Below are 27,495 nucleotides of genomic sequence, written 5' to 3' on the forward strand. Positions count from 1 at the left end.
TTTCTTTAACAAAAAAATATAAAAAAACAGCCTTAAATACTTATAAAGCTGAAGAGTTTGTTTGAACGCGCTTATCTCAGGAACTAATAAAATTTTGATTTTTTCAATGGAAACATTGTTTTGGAAACAAAAGTAGGTCAATTGATCAAAAATGACTTCAAGGCCAGACTGTGATTAGCCTAAGTTTTAGAAAACTTGGCGCACGTCCAGACTAATTTGAAGTAATTTAGTTTCTCTATTTTATTGGACAATAAACTAGTAGTTGCACTCTAATTTGTTTTAGTAAAAATCTTTAACCATTACCCCCACTAACTGCGATCTTCATCACTGTTATCAAGAGACACTATTTGACTGTCTTTAAAAGACAGACGCAAGCTTTTCTGTAATACTGGCTTCTGTCAGCGTGTTCACCCGCATTCCATAGAAACTACTGCACGAACCCGGATAAAAATTTGCCTGAAGCAGTCCTCGATAAATTTATTCAAATCCTCCAGTAATTCCTCACATTTTCGGGGTCAAACCAACCATTAATCTTTATAATTTGAGTAGAGATTTTCGTCCAAAAGTTCTACGTCAATCCCCTTGACCAGTTAACGTGACGGCCATGGAAAACTCTGGAAGCTCACAGTATCCCTGACTACAAGCGTGAGGCGAGTAGACAAACAATTGTTATTGCTGTGTCTATAAGTAATGTACCGTGGAGGACGGTCATGGCCACCATGGACGATTAAATAGTATAATCTGTGTTTATTGTCTCGGTTTAGTATCAATGCGTTTTATTGCTTGATAAGCAGTTAATGTTAGTTAGAAAAAGATTGTGAATAAAGGTGTCCTTGACACCAAAATATGGTTAGGTATACAATATTCTATAATTCCAAAACGAAATGTTCGCTCTCTTTTCTTTATTTTTCATAGTCCAGTTTTATATGGTCTGATAATAGATTTCTGCATGCAATGCAATATTTATCAATTTTTACGATGAATCCCGTGTTATCCACTGTACTGGTTGGGTGGTAACACTATACTTCTTAAATACATTCAGCGCAAAAAAAAGTTTTATAAAATAAACTAATGGCGCCACGCGAACTAATTTACTTTTAAGCATTCGAATACATAAGCGCAGTCACCAGTGACACGGGTACAAAGTGACAGGGGTCAATTGATTCGTCTGCATGGACGCGCGGGGAATATTCCGTAGGTACAGTAATGCGTCTGATTGATACTCTACTTAGCTGTCACTGTCCTGAATAACTATCAATTAATGCACCTCTTATGGAAAATATTTAGTATGTTGTAAGCTGGCATCTCCCAGCGGTTTTACTAATATCCCGTAGGAACTGCGGGTATGGGCTTCCTTGACATGCTAAATGGGCTACATAACCATTTTTTTTTAGGTCTAGAGTTTTTTGAAATTAGCGAGTTCAAGCAAACTACAAACAAATCAGCTTTATAGCATTAAGTATAGAGCTGAAAAATGTGATCAAGGTCTGGACTATGACTGCATACAAAAAAACAAATGTGACTAATACCCACAGGGAACGGGAAAACCCGCATTAAACTACTAGTTATGAATAAAAGCTATAAATAAACTTACCGATAACAACAACTTCTTTGTACACGACATCCTCTGATATCGTGTGTTCGCAGGATTTCATACTGTCTTTCATTTTACTGTCCGATTTTATCGCATACAGCCTCCTTTGATCCAGCCTTTTTCCTTTCCTGCCTCTTTTTTATCTGTTCCCTTAGTCTATGGCGAGTTCTAAATGGCGGATTTTTTAAATAGCGAATTCTAAATTCTAAATGCAGTCAGAATAAATACTTTTTAATTAAATTAATATCACACGCAGTTTTGAGTCTTACGGACTTTTTTAGTCTATTTTTTCTTCGTCGTAATTTTTTGTGTATGTCGTAGGTTTTGAAAATCAGCGTTTTTATCTTGTTTTATGTGGTGTCGTGATTTCTGCTATCTGAAACAATAATGAGCAAATAGGTTAATTATAAGGTCACTGTATACCATAATAATTTGGATAAGAATCATTACAATATATAATTTTTGCTTAGCGACTCAATACACACAGATAAAGTGACTAAGTATACGATGTCGTACAATTAAACGTTGGTATATTGCACAAGTTAACATTATAAGTTCATATTCATAATTGCCTATGGACTGAAACATTCATCAATATCCTCACTGATAGGTACATATTACGAATACGAAAGTAACTCTGAATGATTTATGCTAAAACAAAAGAAACGATTTAAGTGACTTTTAGTACGACAGTCTAAAGCAGTCTTTCCCAAAGTGGGCGATAACGCCCCCTTGTGGGCGCTGCAGGTCTCAAGGGGGGCGGTAAGAGACCCAGAAAGAAAATGGGGGCGTTGTGTAGAGGCCTGGGGGGTGATTTGTAATTTTATTTAGCTAGGCCTATTAGACCACGACTGCATGAGCTTTCGACTCTCAACAACAACTTGTGAACATCAATTAAAATGAATTAAAAGATTGCTCAAATTCGGTTGTAGATTTCTCTCCGCGTAATTCATATATCTGTCCTATTTTATTGAATATAGAAAAAATGAAAATCATGTCAATGTCAATCGGTCGCTCCGTTTCGTAATTAAAGTAGACACAAACAAACAAATAAAAAGGCAACAGACACACTTTCGAAGAAGTTATAGTGGTTTTTAAATAGGTGAAAAATCGGCCAAGTGCGAGTCGGACTCGCGCACGAGGGGTTCCATACTAGAGCAAAAATGAGCAAAAAAAATTATGTTTGTTGTATGGGAGCCCCACAAAATATTTATTTTAAAATAGTTTTCAGTATTTGTTGTTATAGCGGCAACAGAAATACATCATCCGTGAAAATTTCAACTCTCTAACTATCACGGTTCATGAGATACACCCTGGTGACAGACGAACAGAGGAGCGAAAACAATAGGGTCCCGTTTTACCCTTTGGGTATGGAACCATAAAAAATGGGGGCGCTAAAAAAATGTTTATTCTCATAGTGGGCAGTAGACAAAATAAGTTTGGGAACCACTGGTCTAAAGCCTGACAAAAAACAAAGGCCAGTATTTATTATCCTGCGAGAAGTAGTATAAAAGACGAGAACACTTAAGACGTAACACGATGATAATTGAATCCTGTATTACAGGACATACACAATGACATCACTACACATGTCATTTTCCAATTTATCAGCAGCTTCAAATCAGCAAGTCATGAGCAGTAACTACCATAATAATTTGATATTGTTTTCATTTCGAAATCATCGTAATCGCCATTACTGAGGGGCTTATCAAAACAAAGAGTTTTTATATAATTATGTAAATTATGGCGTAATAAGGCAAGAAAAGATCGATATATGTAATACCTAGCAACAAATTTTAAATAATTTATTTTAACTTATATTATAAATGCAATGAAAAATTGTTTATTTGTTAATGATTTAAGCCCTTTTATTTAAAAAAGTCTGTTTCAAGAATGATCAATTGTTCACGTTACATTTTCATTTGTTTTTTTTTTTCAGAAGAAAAAACGAACGCTTATGTTGTAGGTGAACTTTGTCTCAGAGATAAAAGTGACCCTATAACTGGTTATTACTGGTGTGTATTTTATCCAGTTATGTAAAACAGTTTAGGAGATGAGTGACACCACAAAGAAAAAATAGTAGTAAAAAACAATGATTTGCATTACGTTATATAAGAATTATAAATATAATTAATTGTTACAGTCTCGTAATAAATCGATCATAATATGCATTATAAATATTATCAAATGACTGTATTCTTTCCTTTCATACAATTTCTATACTTATTTATTTTTCTTACGTCAGTCGAAGCAAATCATTGTCCATAGTTTTGTAGACCTATAAAATATGATGTGCTTTTGTTTGTTCTAATAAATAAATAATAAAACAAATTGAACAATGGTACAATAAAAAACTCAACTAGAGTGCTAAAGAAGAACCTAGGCCCGTATTAATAAACCGATATCAGCGTAAGTGTGAGATCTTAAGACCCCGTTTGATGTTCCGACAAATTAATAAACAAAACCTAAGATGCGGTTTAGGACTCTGTCATCACCTGAGACCGTATTGTTTAATAAACGTTACTCGGGTTTCAAGATCGACATTAGGATGGTTATCAAGATCACGATTGTTGAGTTCAGTCGACCCTGGACTTAAGATCGTGAACTCGTACCTAAGTTTTTCGCGGGAACTATGGATGTTGAAAATATTATTTCCGAAATCAATTATTATGATGCAGTCGACTACTACGATGATATTTTATGGCCTTTTCAAAATCGATTACCTAAAGTTTATATAAGGGACGCGACAAATCCCTTCGAATTACCTACGCAAAACTTTAAAAAACGGTTTCGATTTAACCAAGAATCAGTGCTATATATCGTATCGTTGATAAGAAATAATTTGGTGAAAAGTGATAACAGAGGGCTGCCAGTCGCGCCAGAAATTGCCGTTTTGCTTACTTTGAGGTATTACGCTACAGCATCCTTTCAGGTAAATGATTTTGACCAATTGAATTGTAAACATAATAACATTAATGTTATGTGTGTTAAACAATTTATTAATAATGACAAAAACTTTCAGCTTGTGTGCGGGGATCTCATTAGTTTATCTCAGCCTACAGTATCAAACGTCGTTACAAAAGTATCACGACTGCTAGCATTACTCCATAAAACCTATATTAAAATACCTACAGGAGATCAAGCTAGCATAAATAGGCAATTATTTAAGGACTTGGGAAGACATGGGCGTTGGCCAGGGCTACCAGGTATAGATGGAGCCATTGATTGCACCCACATAAGAATTGTCAACACCCCAGGTTGTCAGCACCATGAAGTTTATCGCAATAGAAAATCTTATTTCTCCATTAATGTTCAAGTAAGCGTACTAAACATGATCAGTTTCTATAGCTATAATTGCATAACATCTATACACTGATGATGACTATTGTAATTTTCTTTTACAGGCTGTTGTCGGCCCACAAACAGAATTCTTGGACATAGTAGCTAGATGGGCGGGCAGCACTCATGATTCCAGAATTTTTCAAATGTCCAGGGTATACATGAAGTATACTCAAGGTGTGCTAAATGGTAAACTAGTAGGTGATAGTGGTTATCCAACATTGCCATTTATGCTTACACCAATTAGGCCAACTCCTGAAGATCCTCCTCAAATACGGTATAACCAAGCACAAATCAAAACTAGAAACATTGTTGAAAGAACATTTGGAATTTGGAAACGTCGGTTTCCATGCTTATCAAAAGGCCTTGGTAACAAGTTACAAACAGTGTCCCTTATTATTGTAGCCTGTGCAGTGTTACATAATTTATCACTGATTTTAAATGATAACATGGCATTGGGTATTGATTCCCATTCTGATCAAGAGGATGGTGCAAACGAAACTACTGTAATGGCTAGTACAAGCGCAGGGTTCGTAGTCAGAAGTACTATAATAGAAAATTATTACCAATAGATATTAAAGTTTTATAATGTTTTTATTTAGTTATTTTCTAATACCTGCCAATTGTTAATTATTTTAGTTTTTATTGAGGCAATGTTATATAATTTGTTATATTATTAATATATATATTTTTTAATTAAAGTGTAATTAATATTTTACATTGTACCATGACTTTGAGTATTATTGAGATAAATGAAACAATTATTAACTTATTACTATCATTTATTACAATTATAAAAATGTGTGCATAAACATTAATTGTTTGTGGTATGACCTGTAACAAAACAAAAAACATTAAATAAAAAAAACTGACAAAATGTAAACAAAACAAAAAAAACAATTTTTATCCAACTAACCTGTTGAATTTTGCTTTTCTTTTAAAATAAGTTCAGCTAAGTCTGCCTTTGCTTTGGCTTCCCTTAGCTGTTCTTTTAAAATCTGCATCTCTATATTGTGTTTTTCTGTGGCCCGCACAGATCTATCCTTGTACTCCTGCTCTATCACACTATTTTTTAAACCTGTTCTAGTGTTAGAACGTGCAGGTAGGATGGCAGGTGGGATGGTTGTTATGAAGGGTTGGGATACTTGGGATGTGGAAGGGATTGGTGAGGCAGGCAGTACTATTTGATCTTCGGTGGCTTGCTCGTGGGAAATGACGGATGTCTGCGAAACATCGTCTAAAACATAATGCTCTATTTCTACGGCGTCTGGTGTTTGCGACTGCGAAGACTCTAAAAATAATATTAAATTAATTATAGTCAATGTTTAACAAGACAATGTTTAAAAAGATTATTTGAATAAAAACTATAAACACCTTCAACTAAATCGGAATCAATCGCATTATCGATTCCAACAATCAGAGCTGGGGCCACCATGGACACATCAGGGTCAACGACAGCATCGCTGATAGATGGCCCTCCTCCAGTAGCTAGCCTATGTTGGCGTTCTTTCGTCAAGGCCTCCCTTTGACGCTGCTTTGTGTTAACCCACAAGCGCCGTAGTTGTTTAACTGTTGCCTAAAATATAAAAAAAAACCATGTGCATACACTTATTGATACATTAGAAACTACACCTCTGCCTTTCGAGGTAGGTATGGTGTGATCTGATGAATGATAAATATACATAACACTTCTTAAATAAAGCACAAAAACATGAGTATGTGATGAATGAATATGATATGGTATGTAATTCTATGTATTTAGCAGCCACTTACCTGTTTTGTAGTGAGAGGGCTAGCATTATATTCGGCCGTAACACGAATCCAAGCGTCGTTTTTGTGCTTTAACGTAGCTCCGTCTGTATCCTTATTTTCTATAACGTTACTGTACTTTTTAAGTACATCTAGAAAATGTTTTTTTTCGATGGGGCTAAAGACATGTTTCTTTGACTCCATTATCGAAAATTAATAACTTCAAATAACTTGTAAGTAAATACGAAACTATACACTTCCGATAAGTACTAACAAGTAAACATGAAGGAGAACCACAGATTATATATAATGAGGTGACGCGCAATCACTGGTATGTGCGTTTGTCAAAAAAATTAAACGTAACTTTATAGTAAATAGTGCTCTTTTATGGTAAAAAAAATCATAATGTATATAATATAAAAAAGTAATCTACTTTCCTCAAATTACAATACAATTAAACTGGAAAACAACTTTTATTCCTATGCATACAGAGTTGGACATTATCGTTCTTCAAAGCTATTACTAAACGCAATGAATGAAAGATGTGACAGTTCGTTCGCTGTGACGTAACAAGTCTTAACATCAGGATTTCATCGAGTGTCAAATTACATATCTTGATATCTCGATCCGAACCGCAGTATCATCTGAGATACTGTTGATAAAGGTTTATTAATTAGCGTCGACATTAAGATGCTGATCGCATCTTGAGAACTTATCAACTGATACCGGTCTTGACATCACGATTGAGACTTATTTATTAATACGGGCCCTAGAATTTTACGTCCCGTGGAACCGTAGAGAGCATTACTATAAAAAAATGTGTTTAAATATAAAATGCACACACATCCTTCTCTATTAACTATTAAAAAATTCTCGCGGTTCTTCCCGTACCGGGACAAAATATAGCCTTAATCCCGCGGTGATAGTGTAGCTTTTCAACCGTGTAAGATTTTTTTCAAATCGTTTCAGTAGTTTCGGAGTCTCTTTGTAATGTCCGTTTACACATACCTAATATACTTACCTAAAGTACGAGGAGGACACATTATTTCACTATTGGAAAGCTACTCTTTTCGAGTAACATAAGCTATGTTTTATCCCGGTACGGGCAACGCGGGACGCGGATGAAACCCCGGGAAATCGGCATATTCAATAACTCTTGTAGAATCAATACCCATTCATCGACCACACAGAGTACGAACACAAGTTGGAACTTTGTACACGCATAAATTATCTAACGATTAATTGCTACACTCGTGAATGATAAGCCGGTGTAGCCTGATAACGGGGTGAGGCCCCCCTCGATTCCTTATCAGACCAGAGAGAATAATTGCGTGTGCATGTGTAAAGAGTCTGAGGTTTTATTCGTCGTTTGCGGAGCTTGATAAAATAGGTTGAATTTTTTTTTGAAAGATAGAAGGCTCGTACTCCTTTATGACAATACAAAAATACATATGAAAGTTTGTTAAAGGTAGCTTTTTGGCTGCGCAGTAGCCAGTGAGCATACATTTTTCTATTGAGCCAACGGCTAACATCAGATTCGTAAGGTAATTTTGGGCATATTGTAGTATCGCGTTAAAGTCCCGATTAGTTAATTATAAGATGTGAAAAAATCATGAAAGCTTAAAACATTTTGTGGGTACAAACTACGAAGTAGCAATTTCACATGATGAATATAATCGCTGATAGAATCTTATTTTATCTAAAGTTTAGTAGATTCTAGGTTTAGTAAAGATAGCACTGAATTTCGTCATCTCAAAACACAAAGCATTACACAGCACTAATTAAGTAGGGTAAATACGCCAAATGTCGGCCCCCTTAGCGATTTTCTGATTGCGGTTCGCTATAGCACCGTCAGTTTCCAACGAAAGATAGTTTCTGATGCGGTTTTGGATAGTTTGATTAATCTATGTCATGTTTATAGGCATAAGATTGACATTTCTACGAAAAGAAAAAAGTAATAAGGCTTAGAAGCGTCGAGAACAGAAAAACCCTTAAGTCGGCCATTCACGGCCCAAGGTCGGTCGCGTTTTTTCCAAATGTCGGCCGGGTATAGGCTGTTTTAAATTAAGGCAGTGACAAATATTATTAACATGATTTATTTTAGCAGAATTATAATATAATACTAAGTATACATTTGTAATTGTATTTGTTTAATTTATAGTAAAATATTTTTTTGTTTCCCCTAAACAAAAAAAGTCGTATTCACGACCAACCATTTATATTTTTTAAGCTAATAAGAACGGTTTAATAGATAGCAAGTATCAAACTATAAAGCTACCATAATCATGCCTACAATACTGTCAACTCCTACATTTAAACTTAACTCCTATACGATATAATGAATTATAATAAATAAATTATTTCATTTTGAGAAAATGAAAAAATATAAAAGTATTTTTTCATCAGCCTGTATAGTGGCGCTTGAGTTCGAGGCTGGTCGACATTACGATTATTTACGATTCTAATGTCGGCCCCTATTTCTTGTACCTTATTTCTCGAGGTTCAACTAATATCACCCCGGCCGTTATTTGGCTATTAAACGTAAAATAGATCTATTTGCCTATAAGCTTTGCAAATTCTCTTGTTAAGCCAACGGAATTAGTACAATAGGAATTTATAAAATAGACTGCATTTGCTTTAAGTCGGCCACGGCCGAGACTCCGGTTTTAAGTCAAAACTGTTGTCCTAATGGCGGCCTCCTATTTTTCCTTGAAAAATATACGCAAAACGCTGAAAAAACTATCTTAAAATATAGTAAAAATAACCCATTAGTGATAATCAAGCTTAAAACAAAAATAAATAAATGTTTTATCGTTCTAATATCAATCCCCAAAATGTGAGTATTCACTTCGAGTAAGCTACTTTACGTGCGAATTTGATGTTTCAACGGCGCAATCGCTACTGACGCTCAGTATGAGAAGAGTAAGTGACAGAATCGGATAGTAACGATTTGTACGTATAGAGTATAAACCAAGGTTGCAATTCGAGGAGCAAAACTAACACTTAATTACCTTTTGAATGAATGCAAGCTGAAAATGTACAGACGGCCGAAGTTTGGGGGGAGGCCGACATTTGGCGTATTTACCCTACCTCCACATGGCTCAAAGGTAAATAAATAAGTATTATTATCAAAGTCCCGCTAACTTCTGTTAAGATAAACTTATGTTGATAATGTTAATGTAATCAAATAACTTGATACACTATCTTAAGACAATAAGGGTGTATCATGGTGACATCACTGTTTTCGTCATTATCATAGTGTGATATCAGACTTGGTTTATTGTGGCAGTCATATTTTTGATATGGTGCTAATAGATTTCGATGTAGTTCTAGAAAATGGATATCTAGTTGATAAAAAAATGTTTTTCACACTTATACAGCAGTAAGCAGCGGCTGAGATCAAAGTTACAGTTAGCATTAACAGTCGCCGAGATTAGTCACCTTTATTTATTTACGACCTTTAAATAAATAGATGGCTTTTTCGATTTTTGAACTTCAACATTACCCTGTCACGAAATTCAAGACTAGATCATCATTCTCATGATATAATCATAACACAACAAAAGAATGATGTCACTAACACAAACAAACGAACGGGAAAGGCTCGGGAGATGACACAAACAAACAAATGTGTCACGTCTACCTTCACCGTTACGTGGTCCATTGCAATCCAAATAATCTGAGTTTGTACATACCAATTGTCGATATACATCAGAGACAAGATGAGTCTATTATACTTATTGACAATATTCGGGAAAAATTGGTGGAGAAAAGCGGGCAAAAATAAAGAAGACAGAAGAAAGTTAAGCCAAAATTAACTGATTGATTGCCTAGGAGAAACGGTGTGACATGATTCATGATCCCGTTCAATTTGCGCTATTTGAGATTGCTCTCTTGATATACAACCATTGTGGCATGTAGAAAAAAGCATCCATATCCCATGCCATGCTTAAACATAGAAGAAGATTCTTCCCCTTAATTTTAATTTCAGTAATAGATGTATGCCTAAAGCAAGAACTATGTTTTGACTCAAAAAACTTTTGAGCACGCGTGGTTACCCATTGTGATGTGGCGAGCGTTTACTATAAGATGGGTCTTTATCATGTTGCAGTGGTAAGAAAGTCATATTTAACTATAGAAGTCTAACTGTTCTTACAGTCTTGTAACTGGCGCCACAGTAAGGAATGAAAATAAAAAACTGCAAGCTATTAGCGTTGGCAGTATATTTAGGACGGACACGCGGATACACCACTACTTGGCAAGTGTTCAGTCGAATAAGATATTATTAGTATGTTTGACTTAATTCGTTTTCTTGCATTTCGGCCTAGACCGATGTTAGACTTGTTTCTTTAGAATATGACGAAATAGGGTCGTGAGGAAATATCATTACCATAGTCAATGTCCAAAACAAACTTAAGTATAGTTATCGGCACGAATATTGAGCTCTGACCTTCACCTGCGCAGAAGTAATTTATTGGGTCCCTTTTGTGGTATGAAGTGAGGCGCGGGGGCGGGCTAAAGCGGTGATTGGCCCACAGTGCATCGCGTCATAGCCGTCACTCGGGATTGGTTCTTTGCTAACAAATCACTTCTGCGCAGAGTAGGTGAGAGCTCAAGATTCGTGCCGATAACTATAACAGGTACGGTAAGATAACCATTGTTGTCTCTTATGTAAATGTTACTACGAATTTTTGGGTCCTGAGCTGGCAAGAATTTTAAAATGTAGATTCAAAAAAACCCTTTACGAATTACAAAAATACATCTAGGTTTAACGAAAGTAGTCTATATGCAAGGGATAGACTACACATAATTGAAAAACTAATTGTTGTTAAATGACTTAACCCACGCAACTGTATTTAAAGTAGGTAAGTAGTATACTTTACGTATCCATGCCAAATTTTACTGAAAATACTTCCTTGTCTCAGCGACGTTACAACTATGAAGACGAATATACTCGACGACACGTTTTTTTTTTAAACCAGGAAATGAGTAATAATGGTCCATTATTGCGAACATGAATTAAAGCAGAAGCCCTTGAGAATTGATTTATTTTAGTTCATTCACGAATTTGTACCTACGTCATCGGAAAGCTAGCGAACATAAATAATATAAATTAGCACAGGTGTCCAAAATTAATTACAATAAAATAAACAAGATGTTACAAAAAATAAATAATTCCAGTTTCGCGGGAAATATTCATAGACAATTTTTATTTTCCTCAAAGCCGAGTTGCTTTATCTGACCAAGTAGGTTGCCTAAACCATAAACCACAACGAAGAAAAAAAATATTTGCGTTGCAATAAATATATTAATCATATTAGTAAAACGTATGAATAGAATAGGCAATTGATTAATGTATAAAAATATAAGTGATGTTAGCCTCAAGGAACTCAAAGTGTTATGAGGCCATTTTCTGTGGTTTTCCCTTCAGCATACATGACTTTTTCTCTTTCCCGCCTTTCTAGAAACTTAGGATTTCTTCAGTAACATTCAAGACTGAGTGTGGTAATATCCTCGCAGGTTAAAGGTAGTATAAGTGAGCCAACTAGCAGTTGTTTTATACATATGTACCTATAGGCACAAATGTTTTTTCCTGTTTCTATCTTTCCTTCTTATTACTCATATTCAATAACCCGTTCATAGGAGCCTCTAACTCCCTTAATTAATTGGTAAAAAAATATTAATAGAGAAATCAGTGAGTCCAGATTTTTTAAAGAAAGCGCAGAATATAATTTTCAGCAAAAAACGTACCCAATTTACCGCTACACAGTTTATTTGAAATTAAAATTTGACACAAACAATATAAATGGGTTAATCTGAAAGACACGTCGCACCCACTTATGCGCCGATTACAACATAAAATAGCACTTTATATTCAGGACATTCGAATAAATTGAATAATATTGATATCTAACTTTTTTTTACCTAAAAGACTCCAAAACTACTGAAACAATTTGGAAAATTCTTTCGCTGTTGGGGCGCTACACTCTTCCCGAGTAACATAGGCTATTTTATCCCGGTATGGAAAAAAGTTCAGCGAACTCGAGTGAAGCCACGGGACAACAACTAGTGTATAGTAAAAGCGAAAGTTTGTATGTATGTTCGTATGAATTTTAATTTATTAGGATTGCCAAAAGGAGTCAACACAAGTACATACATTTTGTTTAATTAATTTAATTTTTAATCCTCTTGCGGTAAGTAGTTTCCTCGGGACGCGGGTGAAGCCGCTGGAAGAAGCTAATACATATTTCATATCACCATAGATTATGTATGCTTGTATCAACGAAGCGACAAACTCGTTGGTTTTCCGGTGGTTTACCGCTATCAAGTTATCAATTAATTTTAACTGCATATCCGAGAAAGTTATCAACGAATATAGGTTAGTAGGTTTCATTTAAGTTTGTGGAAAATGAAAGTTGGTTTAATGTATTAAAAACTAATGCATTCATCGTGCAGTTGGTATATTTGGCCTCTGTGCATTGTGGAATGTATATTTACTAAGATATTGCTCTTACAGCGGCATCTCCAGCATCAAGTTCTCGCGTATTTTCTAGTTAGAAGATAACCCATATTTTAATTGGGCCCATGAATGGAGAAGAAAACATTCAATAATCTTCAAAAACCTTCGCTTTCACAATATCAGTTTTAAGATTTCAAGAACGTATCAGCATTCCACAACCAAGTAAAACCGATCATTAGTTTTTGCGTGAACTTCCATCAATCTTTACAAGCTTTCGTCTTTACGATTTATATAGAATTTATGTACATATATATACGGTATTTATGTACATGTACAAATAGTCTAAGGAGGATATTATGTTTGTTTGTACACCGATTAAAACAATATTTCACTGTTTTGAAGCTACACGATCTCCGAGTGACACAGGCTACCCCGGTCATCATAATCTGCCTAGCCTTTTCCCAACTATGTTTGGGTCGGCTTCCAGTCTAACTGAAATCAGCTGAGCACCAGTGTTTTACAAGGAGCGACTACTGCTTAATCCAGTTTCCCGGGCAACCCGATACCCCTAGGTAAGACTGGACATGTTATCAGGGTATGGGTATATATTTCAACGGGTCGCAGGTGAACCAGGGTAAACAGCTAGTGTGATGTTAGACAGCAATCTTTAGACAGTGCTCAGACTCGGTTCAAGGATAGCCTGGTTCTGGCACGGTGCCACGAGATTACATCTCTTGTTATTATTTATCTGCATCTTAATATTCGCTGGGAACAGTTATTTCCACTATGAATCACAGTTTTTTTTTTAATTGTCGTCGGGAATAATATGTTTCTTACTGGAATTTTTAGTGCAGGTCCAGACAGGTTTTGAGTAACTAGTCGGTAATAAGCAATATTGGTACAATTATTAATTATGGAGGATGATTAATGGGCCAGCTTCTGAGGATCTTTATCTGTAGTGCCGGCAAGGTGGGAATATAGAATGTAAACAAACAGTTAAGAAAGTAGGTATTGCACAACTTTGGTTAATAGTTGAGGAAACCCCGGTGAATGACGTTGCATTAAAATGTATATTGATATAACTGAGCCTTATTTCCTAATTTATTCTATTAGTGGACATGTAATAACATTTTGAAGGAGGCCTTGTTCCCCGAAAATGCTTTTTATAGAGGGTCAATTGAGATTGAATTGTACAGGAAAGTCAATTGAGATCAAAGTTAATGTAGCTTAAAGAATATAGTAAAATAATGCAGTTGCAATCTTAAACCTTACTTATCATAATTATTAGCATGAATCTCACAAAGTAACTTTGGAATGAATACTAATTACCTAGATTTATTTACATTGATGATTTATCTCCAAGTTCGGTATTGTTGCATAACTGGATGACTTGGCGTTTTTTCTTCTACGCCGCACTTTTTTTAAAGGCATAGGTATCTAATATTTTTTTCGGCTAATGAATATTTATCAGGGAGAATGCAATATTTGTACGATCTTATAAAAGTTTTAATGAATCATCAATTTCCTTTTGCAAACAAATTTTAATCGTGACAATTTTGACATTTTCGAAATTAAAAAACTTTAGTGCGTGAGTTCGAATCATTACCGGTTTTTAAGAAAATTTTTATTTAGTAATAAATTAACAATAATATTTATACAATCTTTGTGCAAAAAGGAGTTTTTTCTTTTTTATTAATTGGACAAGAGAAAATCCCTATGTAATAAGTTTATATACTTAGTTTTTTTTTTTTGGATAGTAACAAAGTTTTTTTTTACTTTTTATTTCAGCGTGTTCTTATCCAAAAGGTCTTTGACTCTGCTTACGTCAGGCGCGGAACCGGCTTGAATATACATAATTTAATTATTTATTTAAATGTATGCTACGGTATATCTATTGCATTAACAATGTAAATAAATTAATTGCCTCAATGTCGCCAATAAATTGTCACGCTTGACATTTTATTTAGAAAAATCTAGAATATCCATAATGATTAGTGTTATTAACATATTCGTTGAAATATGTAAAAGTATTTTAAAAAACTGGCCAAATTAAAATAATTTGCCAAGTAAATATTTTTACAGCAATACACAATTCAAGGTTATTTTCAACTGCATTTATTTCGTTACTTTTTATTTTATTCTTTATTACTTAAATCTATTTTACACAAAAAAAAAATATTTTTCATTAAAAAGACGATTGAATATAAGGATGTGGTGTTATAGTATGGAGTGAAAATTTTCAAATCAATAAATAAATTGCAGAACACTTGCATTTTTGGCCACATCAGATTACACTATAATTTTAATTATAATATAAAAAATATACATACCAAAATTCACAAATAAACCAAATAAAACACACACAACACTAGAACAATTTATAAAACGATAATTTCAACAATTTTACCGCTAGAACGATACAGTTCAACACGTGCGCTCTCGCTCGCGGTTCGAAGGCGACTGAAAATATACTGACAACTGACATTGATATTTGATTCAATACTATAGCCGGTTTCCAGTGAACACACGTGTTTTGCACACTTTCATGACTCGTCAGGTGTGGGAAAACACTACTAAATGAATAGTCATTATACCTTTTTTTGATGACCCGCTGTGGGTGCAGTGTGAGGGAGTGTCAGACTCTTACCGACTAAACCCCACCATGTTCCTTCTTAAGCCCTTCTTGTATCAGGCCCGCGGTAACTCTTTCGAAAAATCCCGCAGCCCCAACAGTCATTATACCTGATGTTACCACCTCATTAGTAAAATAGGAAGTATTTACAAAGTAATTAGGTTTTTTGAGATCTTTGGTTGAATGAACTTATCTAAGAGCTACTATTGACATAGGAGTATTGAGTAGGTACATATTTATTCTGTTAGTAAATTATACTCGTGTTTACAATATACTCGTAGTTCTAGTATTTTACGGTATTAGGTTCGTATCAAACAGTGAGCTAATGTACCGGGTGGTTTTCAACATGTATTCAACTTGCACCGTAAGAATATCTATTAGAAAACTAACTGATATACCAAGGCTTTCGGAAACACCCAAGACATTCCTTATTCCTGCTCTATCTAACTACTGAACCGATGTGAAAAATCTCTCACTGTTTGTTAGCTGCACCATCCCAAAGTGACATAGGCTACATCTTGGAACGGGAAGAACTTCTTCCGGGACACTGCTAAAACCGCAAAAAACAGCCAGTTCATCCATAAACTGAATCTATTAAAATCAGCTCTCTCTCATCCCCGATTACTCATCAATCATCCTCCGAGCCTTTTTCCCAACTATGTTGAGGTCGGCTTCCAATCTTCAGTCATCCCCGATTACGCTAACACCATATGACCATATTATCTGAATAACCACTTCAGCACCACATTGTAGAACACGTGTGAACAACACGTTCAGAAGCACGTGTTATAAATGCACTTTAGCAGAATTAATATGTAAATGAGCTTATTAATTACTCATTAATGTATGCTATTGTTTATCTAGGCACTTTGGATTTCCGCTTATATGTAAGTGCTATTGATTTCAAACAAAATACGTTTGTATCTTCGTTGGATATGGCTGTGTGGGAGATTTTTTTATAGCCATCCTAAAATCATTTATAGTGTATCGAAAGGTTGTTAGAAAGACCTTCTGGCACCGTAAAATAAAACAGTTGTGCACCCAGCACCAGTAAGATAGGGGCTTCCTTGGCCCATTAAAGCGACAACATAAATGTCAGTTTTTCTTTAAACAATAAGTTCGGTAAAGTTGGATGTTATCCAAAGCTCTCATATAAACTCTTAAATAACATATTACACCCTGTCACATACAATGTACCTTCGTATTTATTTTTCTTTGTTTGTCTTAACTTCCCAAATAGATGAAGAAATTAACCTCAATACTTAATGGGAGTAGTTTCGATTATTTTCTGGAACAAACTCAGTGTTGTAGTGCATGCTGATAAACAGTAGACATTAGACAATACTATTATGTCTCTTGTTATACAGACGGGGCAGGCAGGAAGCCGTGCTTCCTTCCTAAATCTTCCATTAGCAGCACGGATGTAAACACGAATGGTAAAGGCTTTAAACGACGGAATGGCATTTTCCATAGTACGCTATTGTTTAGTCTGCTGCGGGATTGCTTGAAAGAGTTACCACGGCCCTGGTACCTACATAAAGGGCTGAAGAAGGAACATGGTGGGTTTTATGCCCATTTTCACCAACAAATACCTAAATTTAGGGATCCCCTAAGAGCATTTAGGGAACACTTAGTACGAATATCGTTTTCACCAAAGTTTAAGTGTCCCTTATAACCTTTATTATTTGGGGAGCCCTTATTCTAAGTGACACTTAGTTAGGGAAACGTTAAGAGATTGTTGGTGAAAACGGGCATTAGTCACTAAGAGTCTGACACTCACGCTGCATCGCAGAGGGAGTCATTTGATGATTGACCAATAAAAATAGAAGTACATGAAACATTTTAAAAGAGAGCTAAAGTAGCTTCTCAAGTATGTAAAAATGAGATTTTTAATATTTGCAGTCTTCGATATTTCGAGAAACTGCACAGTAAACAACAATCGATTCATTAATGAATGTACTTTGAACAATTCGAAAGTATCTCCTAACACGTTCAAGGCTGCATTACTACGTTCCAATGCAGTAAAAGTTCTTGAAACTTCTCTTGAATGGAGATAATTTACAACGCAGTAACCCGTAGTAATCAGAGGTTAGACAACTTGCCCTTTACGGCGCCGTGGCCTGATAATATATGTGAGGTCTGAGGTTCGACCACAATGGATATGCGGTAAACTGACAAACTTGGCAAGGGGAACACTAAGTTAGACAAGACTAATATTTCAATGTTCAGGGCTGACATTTATAAAGATTTCTAACGTAAATGTGGTGCGATAAAATTCTTTTAAGACAGCGAAGCATTTGATGTATCTGATGCGGATATTTTTATCCGTGTTCTTTTCTGTTATTTATCTACGTTCACTAAGGGTTGTAATTAGAAAAATTCTCTAATGGACTATGAGCAAGGTTTTCACCAAATCACTATCACAAACCTGTTATTCTAAAAATCATCAAGAAATCAACTTCAGAAGTATCATATCATCCACTTTCGCATGTAAACGGCTATTTTTTTATACTTATCAACAGCGGACATTTTTTTAAGACGCCATCTCACGAAACTGTTGATGATAGTAATCGTAACATCTGAGGAGGTGTCTTCAAAGCTGAACTAATTGCTACAGACAGCTGACGACGGCGCTAGACGGCCACTGAAATAGCCTGTGACGCATGTCAACGGTATTAAAACTAACTACATATGATTGTCGTGTCTGGGACGCGGAATAGTGTATTTAGACGATTATTCAGAAATTTTTGTTGTTTGTTAAATGCTGGCAGAGCACGATTCCTGGTAGACAAATGATTAGTTGATTTCTGTGAAGTAAATCACAGAGAGTAGGTCAAATTCAGTCGTTGAGACCATTATCTAGAAATTTGTTGTTTTCAAAACCTGACAAAGTTTGATTAATGATTTCTGGAAAACAAATGACTAGACGTGTGTTGTTTCCAAATTCACTTGTGACATAATCGTCATTAATCTTATCTACTGAATGTATTACTAGAGACAATAGTCCAAGTTAACTGTGCTCATTAGATAGAGCACTGTAAACCCTCTCTAAGCGACCATTGAAAGTTCCTATAACGCCTAGTCACTCCTTGTATGACGTCAGTCCTATGGTATATGGTGGTGTATCTAATCAAGTATCGACATGTTTCACTCTTGTCTCTTTATCAAGCTTATTGATATTGGTAAAGATAGGTGGAGATACATATTACGTGTCTTCTTTTATTAAATCCTGCGCAGTTATCGTCCAAAATTCAATCCAAAATTTTGACTTTTAGACCTAAATGTAGTCAGATAGATCTAGTTCTAAGTTAATGCATATTTATAGGTTTTCTAATAATAGGTTTATTTATTTAAAATCATCATTTGAATGCTAATACGTAAGGCTGCCTTTTAAGTTCTGTCGTTTGGTAACCTCCCGCGATTTTTAAAAATATATATATATGCTATTTGAATCTTTTTGAATTTAGAATTCGAAAACAAAAGAATGTTTTTAAATAGGTCGAATAGTTTTATTGTATCGTCCATTCAAAGGTGACAGGTCGGTTGCAAAAATGGAAATGTGTAAGGAAAATTTGAGTGCGATAATTTTCTACAACTTTAAAAGGGGATTGTCGCGACTTCAGTACTAGAAAGAGATTAATTCTGTATTTAGTGATGTAGCACCATTCCTTAGGACCGCAGAACGCTGATATTTAGAATTTCAACCTGGGCACTCTAGCTTCAGTGACAAGCCTCGTGAAGGTCGTCCAAAAACCGCCATGATGCAAGTTTATATCGAGGCTGTGCGGCAGCTAATCCTCGCAGACGGACATGTAGCATATGGTGAAATAGAGGCATCCGTGGGCATTTCAGGGACCACAGTCAAAAATATCCTACACGAAGAACTTGGCGTAAGATAGATGATCTCTCCATGGATACCACATTTTCTTAGCGACGACCAAGAAACAGCCCTAGTAAGTTGGTGACGTCAAACTCTGCAGCGATTCGACCGAGGAGAGTCAAAGCAGGTCTATGATATAGTTAGTGATAACAAGTCCTGGATATACGCTTATGATCCGGATTCTAAGCAGCAGTCAGCTGTCTAGGTCTTCCAAGACGAGCCAAAACCGACCAAAGTCGTACGCTCGCAAAGCACTTAAAAAAAAAATGGTTGTCTCGTTTTTGGCAAAGGGTGATCGTGTCGCCACTATTGTACTAAAATATCGCGACATGGTTACCGCTGACTCGTATACCATTGTTTGTTTGCCAAAAGTCATCACCGAATTTAGAAAAAACTATCCAAGACTTCGAATGATACTGCACCATGACAATGCAAGTTCGCGCACCGCCCGCCAAACACCGATGTTTTTGAGTTCCCAAAATGTTGTAATATTGGATCATCCACCTTACAGCTGTAACTTAAGCACTAATGATTTTAATACATTAACCAAAATTAAGAAAATTCTTCGTGGACTACCTTTCAGCACACCTGAAGAAGCTGTTGACGTATACAAATCGGCCGTTTTGACTACCCCCACTTTGGAATGGAATAAGTATTTAAAAACTGATTTGAATGCATGCAAAAGTGCATTAAATATCGCTAAGTATTCTTAAAAAAATAATAAACGGTAATAACCTATTGGATTATCTATACTTATTTCAAACGACACAACTTAAAAGGCAGCCCTCGTATCTATTAGATAGGTAATCTAAATGATAATATCCAAAAAGTGGAATATTTTTGCGAAATATTGCGCAATTTCTTGATTTCCTGTTTGTGCTATTTTAAAGCGTATTTGAACGTTATCTATTATATGCAATTGTCAAGTCATTCTAAAGCTCATGTGACATTGATAAGTTACCAGACTGATAAGGTTTTACTTTAAGAAGCTAGGTCAAGACTGACCAATTGGGCTACTTATTTGGGGAAAGGTACAGGCTATTCTGTCCCTCCGGGGAGAGGAAAATGTGTTAGTCAATAAGAGACTGACGTTTCCTTACGCTCCGTCTAAGTAGGAATCATTTCATGAGTTCATTCATTAATTTCATTATTTGGTTGGGAACCAAATAGTTTCTTAGGTTCAAACATCTCTTTAAGAGATAGGATTTTTGAGCATTGTCTTCACGGACCTCACTGTCTACTGACTTTTTAGGACGCAAGGCGTTGACCGCTTTCTCACAAGTCGGCTATTTCGGCTGATAATAAATAGTGACAGTTACCATTCCCTAAAGCCTGACCTTCATACCAACTGTTTTATGTTTTGTTTTGAACATAAATAATTGTCAAGGTTAGAACAGCTGGTCATTATAGGGTAATTACAGTTTATGAAAATTAAAATGAAAGCATTTTGGTTAGTTTGTATGTTTTTTCCCCTTTTCACAGAAAAACTACTGGATTGATTTCGATGAGACCTATCACGGGACGCGCTTGAAACTGCGGGCAGAAGCTAATTGGTACATGTTCTTCATCAGTGGAAAAAATACTTCAATCGGGTCTACGTTTTAAGTCCTGTCAAGATAATATTAGTGGTTTTCGCTAAATCATTTTTTTTCTTCAATTTTTTCGGTCAATTTTTGCACTCAAAAAAACTATTGGTAGGTATAATAAATGATTGTGCAATCCCCATATGACTAAGCAGTAATACTATGCTAGTCAGTCTTCAATTTGTACTGAGAGCTTTTTATTTATACTAGGTAGGTAAGCAAGGAGTGACAAAAAACTCGTGCTCGGTATGAATGACTAGCGTTTTAACAAGGTTAGAGGACATCACAAAAACTTGGAAGTCATGAACGTTTTATATTGACAATATTGGATTACGTCAGTTTTTGTACAATATCTATAAGTAATGGAAAGCATTCAATCATCATAATTAAAAGAAAGTAAGCTAATTAAATTGGGCGATTTTATCATCAGCCTTTTCGTTAACCAATTAATGATATTATGAAAAGCACCCCATTACAGTATGATCTCTCTCCGGTGATGAAGGAAGCCGACCCACCGGGCTATGACAGTGAAGGAATAGTGAGTGCACCTGTGTCTGCGCAAATGCTCGTGCACTATAATATGTCCTGCGCAGCTGGCTGATCGCCTTACATGAGAACAGCCGCCAAGATTGAAATTGTCTTTGGACGGCATTATTCGTCAAATAGTTTTGCTGCTCTGAAATACTCAGTCAGTTATTTGATGTGTCGCGCATGCGCGCCAATGTTTGGTTTATACATTTCGTCATTCGTTATACTATTTGACGCATAGTATTTTATAAAGAAATAATGTTTTGCTTACAACGTGCGTTACACACACAGTAGCCAATCCATGTTTTATAAATAATTTAATAAAAACTACTGTAACAATGACTGCATTAGATACAAAGATGTTATTACAACCCTATCGAGCGTGCTATGATATTATATTTATAAAATCAACCTTTTTATTCACTTAGACATAACAGGGCAGGTGTTGCCATGTATAAAAACATTATAATTGATATGATATTCTCATCTCACGTGCGTAACAAAACAGGAACGGGAAGAAGACTGTTTAAATTATTTCTTTTTGAAGTAATTTCTCATGTCAGAAACAATCGTATTTTATAAACACACGGAGACAGGAAAGAATGAATCATTTGCAGCTCTCGTCAAGTCGGTTACTGCTGACTGCGCCTGGGCAAGCCAGCAAATAGGTTACTTAAAAGGGGAAACTGTCATATAAACTATGAAAAACCGTATTTGTATGATTCGTCTATGTACTTCCATAAACGATGACCGATGGAGAGGACTCCCTAAACCAGTGGTTCTTAACCGGTGGTCCGCGGACCACTGGTGGTCCCTGGAGGCATTCCAAGTGGTCCGCGAAGCTTAGCTGCGCGACGTTGCTATACGTTAGCTAACTTTATTTTGGGAACAAATATAATGACCACCATAAAATGCTTTGATACCCTAAGTTTTGCAACCAGAAATATCTACTGAACACCAGAAAAATAAAGTCTAAAAATGTAATAGTACCAGCTATTTTAGTCACGACTTCACTTTAAATTGTATTCGACCACCAAATTTAGTAAATGATCACCAACTCTTGACGACCAAATTAATGTATTATTTTTGCCTAAATAAGTCACTGTGATTGCCATAAAATGTAGGCTTATTACCAAATAAAGTATTATGATGCCATATTAAGTTATGTGTCCGGCTTGCAATGCATGCGTGAGTGTCAGTATGACGAGTGACAGGGGAAAATGGAAGAAAATGACATATTGCGCCGACGCCAAGTAAAATTGGGAACAGGGCAGGAGAAAGAAGGAGAAGAATGTGTTTCTCAATACACTCTTATCGCACTGTTTAGAGGCATGCAATAGACAATTTTCCACGCTAGTGCAGGAAAAGGGTCCCCAAAATGTTATTACATTTATTTTATCAGGCCGAACTTATTTTTTTTGGAGTCAGTTTACTTAAACAGGATAGCAAGATGTAAAAACTTTTTTGATGATCATTTACTACTTTTGGTGATCATTTACTACTTTTGGGATAACAATGATTTTTTGGACTCATTTTGCTTAAATAGGATAGCAGAATTTAAAAACTTTGGTTATAATCTTACTTTAAAATGGTGGTTTAATTTTGGTGATCATTTACTATTTTTGGCTTACGCATGATTTATTTTGGAGTAATTTCACTTAAATAGGATAGCAAAGTGTTAAAACTTTGGTGATAGTTTTACATTAAAATGCGAGTTTCATTTTGGTGATCATTTACTATTTTTGTCTCCTGTTTGTTACTATATCTGGTGATCAGTTAAACATAAGCCCTTTATTTTTATTGACTTATAATTGCAGGCGGGGTTTTCGCATGGACGTATATCGCGTGTGTCGTACCTAGTCCCCCCCATTCATGAAAATGTATGTTTGGGCTACATTTTAGGTACGTAATTTTGGTTTTGAGTCTTAAATAAAAAATAATTAAAATTTCGCGCTCGCTTCGCTCGCGTATTTAGAAACTGTATGCGCCTAATTTTGCATTTGTCAACAAACAAAAAGTTAAGTACGTTTGGGCTAAATATTACGTAATATTTGGTTTAAGTCCGAAAAAAGTTTCGCGCTTCGCTCGCGCATTTGGAAACTATATAGGCAATATTCTTTATTTGCATTTGCACACCTACACAACTGCCGACATGCGTTTAGCAGAGTGCTAATTTAGGTAAAGCGATGAGGTGGTCCCCGGCAAGACAAACTTTAGTTAAAGTGGTCCCTCATGACTAAAAGGTTAAGAACCACTGCCCTAAACGGTGGTATAATACATACAGCATATAACTTTCTCAAATAATTATGTAGTTTTCTAGAATTAATTTACCCTTTTTTTATTTTTTAGGCCTTTTTAATAGAACAACTTAGCCATTTTTTATTCATCTATTGTGATCATGTATTTGGAACGAAACCTTCAGAAGAACTTTTAATTACGATCAAAACTTTACTGCAAAGAAAAAGAAAATTATTTTAATGAATGACGACACACCCTTCAATCAAATATAAATATCATTAAATTTAATTGTGCTCGTAAGTTTATCGTTAATTACAAACAATTCACGTTCATTGAAGAGAGGAGCAATTAAAGTTTTTTCTACTACAACTTAGATAGGGCTTATAATAATAAATGATAATTGTCATTAGTCTGCACTGGCGGGGTGGCGGATGACAACGAGTGTGATTGGAAGATTTGAACTCCGTGTAATGGCGATGATGATATATCTATCAGTTCACTGCGTTGTTCTTTAATTCCAAAAGAACATAAAATGTTATACATTTTTCCTAGTTTCGAGACAACTTACTGGAATTAGTTAAAATATTTGCTATACCTTTCAAGTTTTATAATCTTTGAGGTTTATTTCGTCACATAACGATATATTTAGAGAGTTTATCTCACTTGTTAATACGCATAATTAACGATGATTACGGTTTATTTTTTATTTATTGCTTGGAAACATAGTCAATATCTTATCCGCAGAGTTTTATTTTAATACATTTTAACATTAGGTAATTGCGTGCCAAAAGATTAACTTCGATTTGTTTACATCTAATTATTTTTATCTCGGATAACTTGCAGATTATTCGAATTAGTATAAACTAAAAGAACGCTTTAATTAGGTTGTTTACTACTATGTAATTATCTTTATATACCTAAACTTCATTAAACAAATTAAAGGGAGCATGCACCCGCGACCTTTGACCAGATCAAAGTTAGTAGTATCTACCTTTACAAATAGCGATTTTGCGATCGGGGTTGATCTCGGGAACCACGGAACCAATTTTGAAAATTAAATACAAGCGACTCAAGACGATTACGGAACCCAAAAAATCTAACCACGCGGTGTTACACAAAGATTCACATGTCCAGTCAAACCTTATCAGTTATTACGCACTAAACTGAAACCTTATCAATATAGGTACTTGCAACATACCATATATCAATATTGGAACCAAGTAGGTATATAGTACCTACATACCTACCACATATACATATATATCAAAACAAAGCTAAAACATTGTATCCTCCTCTGATCTTATCTTATTACTCTCAATTAACCCGCGCGGGTCAATTAGTATCCAGACTTAGCAGTTGAACTTTTGCCTAATGTTTTGTAGACTGTGTAGTCTGGGTAGCAACGGGGCCATGTGTTGGAATCTGTGTTAGTGTAGGATTGCGTCTGCCTGGCTATGTGTGTGTACTTCTTTTATACACATACATTGGTGTACTGATCATTGTGTAGTTGTAGTTGAGAGTAGAGTAAGTACCGTCGATTTACGTTAAATTTTTCTCGATCATCACATATCACAATAAAAGCCTTCTCTACGTTTTTAAATTACTTCTTCTATTGATATTCGTCTAACATCGAAATAACATCAATATTTCTTTTGGGGACATTTTCTAGGAAAAAATGCTCCTAATGTATGTTATTTTTTGTTTAACATCAAAGTAGAGATGTCTGTGTCTGCTATGGGTGTTACAAAACGGAGTTTCGTAGTTTTACTAACTAAAACCCATCCAGCTTTCTTCTGGAACCTTTTGGTCTTGTATCGAACAATCCGTCAGCCCTGGCAGGTACCAATCTAAAGACCCAGACGGATAGCAACACAATATCAAAAGAGCTAATTAATCATTATCAATTACAAAACAATTGTAAATAAGTTTGATAAGTTCAACGACCAGACGTGAGATGTTACGGTACATTAACTAATTGTATAAGCAGTTGTTATGCCGATTAAGACTTATTAGCCCTTTACAAATCATTAGCATTTTTACCGTCTTTTTGGCAAATAGAAAAGTTACATTGGTATATGACCCGAATCGAACCATTTCTATCACATTATTAGATGTCAATGTTTAATTAAATAATTGTGGAGTCCACTCGTGACCAATAGGCTGGCCTATACTTTGGTCAAAAAATATTAATTGCCATCCAGCGTGGCAATACAGCCAGCCTTTTGGACACGCTCCCCGTTGACAGCGATGTGGATGAATATTTTGATACATAGTTTTAATTTTTCCCCTTTTTTTATTATTTTTGTAAATATGTATGTACATTTAATTTGTAATATAGGTATGTAGTTGTAGGAATGTAAATATAATTGTAAAATATAAAAGCAATGAAATAATTGTTAGTTTAAAAGGTTGAGAGAGTCACTTTAGGGCCTTATTATTTATTGTCAATCAAACTCAATATAAGTAGTCTCCATCAACCTTACACCCCTGTAGATAGTTACAACTGCTTACAAAAGTATACAAAAGCTAAACCCCATTTACAATAGGACCATCAACAAATATTGAACTAAATGCCATGACAATTTAGCTACATACACACACTACATAGCATTCAACCCATGTGGACATGACATCTGTTACCATAGCGAAGCGTGACTGCGTAGATATCGAAGGCCATCCCACTACGTACAAATCATACATAGGTAGGTAGGTACATATTCCATACAATTAGTCTGCCATTACATAAATAAATTATTTACTAAAAACTTTACTACGCCGTTGTACATAATTACAAGTTACGTGTGTTTTAGTTTGTGCTTGTTTTACATATTTAATTTAACTAATTATAATGTGTTTATTCTGCATATGTCATCTTTAAAGTCAACTGCGTCATGAGCTTCAAATCTGGCGTTGGAGTTGGTATCTTTAAATCGATTCAACAGTTCCTGAGATAAGGGTGTTCTTGGCAAATCTTCGGCTTTAATAAATGCTAGTACTGTTTGCTTGACTTCGCTTATTACAGAAAGTAAAAATCTTTCAGTGTTAGTTAGTTAAAAAATTGTTCAGATAGGCCTTATATCGAGGAAGACTGTAGGTGTTGACGTAGTAGTTGCTATGGGAAGCGGGAAAAACCGCTGGAAGAAGCCAGCTCTTTTACATTAACGACTAACTTCTTCCAGCAATTTCACCCGCATTCCGTGGGGATCCGGATAAAAAGTAGCCTATAGCCTTCCTCGATAAATGGGCTATGTAACACTGGAAGAATTTTTCAAATCGGACCAGTACCTAGTTCCTGAGATTAGCGCGTTCAAACAAACAAACTCTTCAGCTTTGTAATATTAGTATAGACACGTTGATAATACGTTAACAACAGGCGTTCACCCGTGGACCCACTGGTCGGCGCCGAGTGGCGAGACGGAAGATAACAAGTAATAACACAAAGTACGTGTAGTTCATAAGTATGAGATACGACTGTTATCAGCGAGATAATCC

At 35.4% G+C, this 27,495-nt stretch overlaps 3 protein-coding genes across 4 annotated transcripts in view; 1 reads left to right on the plus strand and 2 right to left on the minus strand.

The window, feature by feature from the left end:
* Positions 1-27,495, minus strand: part of LOC124641618 (oxidative stress-induced growth inhibitor 1-like) — a 55,914-nt gene that overhangs the window by 18,404 nt on the left and 10,015 nt on the right. The window contains exons 1-2 of one of the 2 annotated variants that reach the window (XM_047179771.1): positions 15,473-15,572; positions 1,595-1,970 (exon numbers count right to left, since the gene is read on the minus strand). In XM_047179771.1, coding sequence (XP_047035727.1) covers positions 1,595-1,667 — 73 coding nt within the window. In that variant the 5' untranslated portion in view covers positions 1,668-1,970; positions 15,473-15,572. Of the gene's footprint in view, positions 1-1,594; positions 1,971-15,472; positions 15,573-27,495 lie in introns of those variants that run through there. The other variant, XM_047179772.1, reaches the window with a different exon arrangement.
* On the plus strand, positions 4,227-5,505 carry LOC124641625 (putative nuclease HARBI1). The gene is made up of 2 exons (XM_047179778.1): positions 4,227-4,910; positions 4,999-5,505. The coding sequence occupies exons 1-2, from the start codon at positions 4,227-4,229 to the stop codon at positions 5,503-5,505; spliced, it is 1,191 nt and encodes a 396-aa protein (XP_047035734.1).
* LOC124641619 lies at positions 5,698-7,445 on the minus strand. The gene is made up of 4 exons (XM_047179773.1): positions 6,707-7,445; positions 6,308-6,509; positions 5,850-6,224; positions 5,698-5,767 (listed from the first exon to the last, which is right to left on the minus strand). Exons 1-4 carry the CDS (start codon positions 6,884-6,886, stop codon positions 5,748-5,750), a joined length of 777 nt encoding a protein of 258 aa, XP_047035729.1. The 5' UTR covers positions 6,887-7,445; the 3' UTR covers positions 5,698-5,747.

Source organism: Helicoverpa zea, chromosome 22 (genome assembly GCF_022581195.2).
Source record: "Helicoverpa zea isolate HzStark_Cry1AcR chromosome 22, ilHelZeax1.1, whole genome shotgun sequence".
In the NCBI taxonomy this organism is placed as follows: domain Eukaryota; kingdom Metazoa; phylum Arthropoda; class Insecta; order Lepidoptera; family Noctuidae; genus Helicoverpa; species Helicoverpa zea.

Excerpts from the sequence above, each read along its gene's own strand:
- LOC124641619 (XM_047179773.1), bottom strand. The coding sequence starts at position 6,886 with ATGGAGTCAAAGAAACATGTCTTTAGCCCCATCGAAAAAAAACATTTT. Across the intron at positions 6,510-6,706 it reads GCCCTCTCACTACAAAACAG|GCAACAGTTAAACAACTACG; the intron begins GTAAGTGGCTGC and ends TTTATATTTTAG. Across the intron at positions 6,225-6,307 it reads TGATTCCGATTTAGTTGAAG|AGTCTTCGCAGTCGCAAACA; the intron begins GTGTTTATAGTT and ends TATTATTTTTAG.
- LOC124641625 (XM_047179778.1), top strand. The coding sequence starts at position 4,227 with ATGGATGTTGAAAATATTATTTCCGAAATCAATTATTATGATGCAGTC. Across the intron at positions 4,911-4,998 it reads ATTTCTCCATTAATGTTCAA|GCTGTTGTCGGCCCACAAAC; the intron begins GTAAGCGTACTA and ends TTTCTTTTACAG.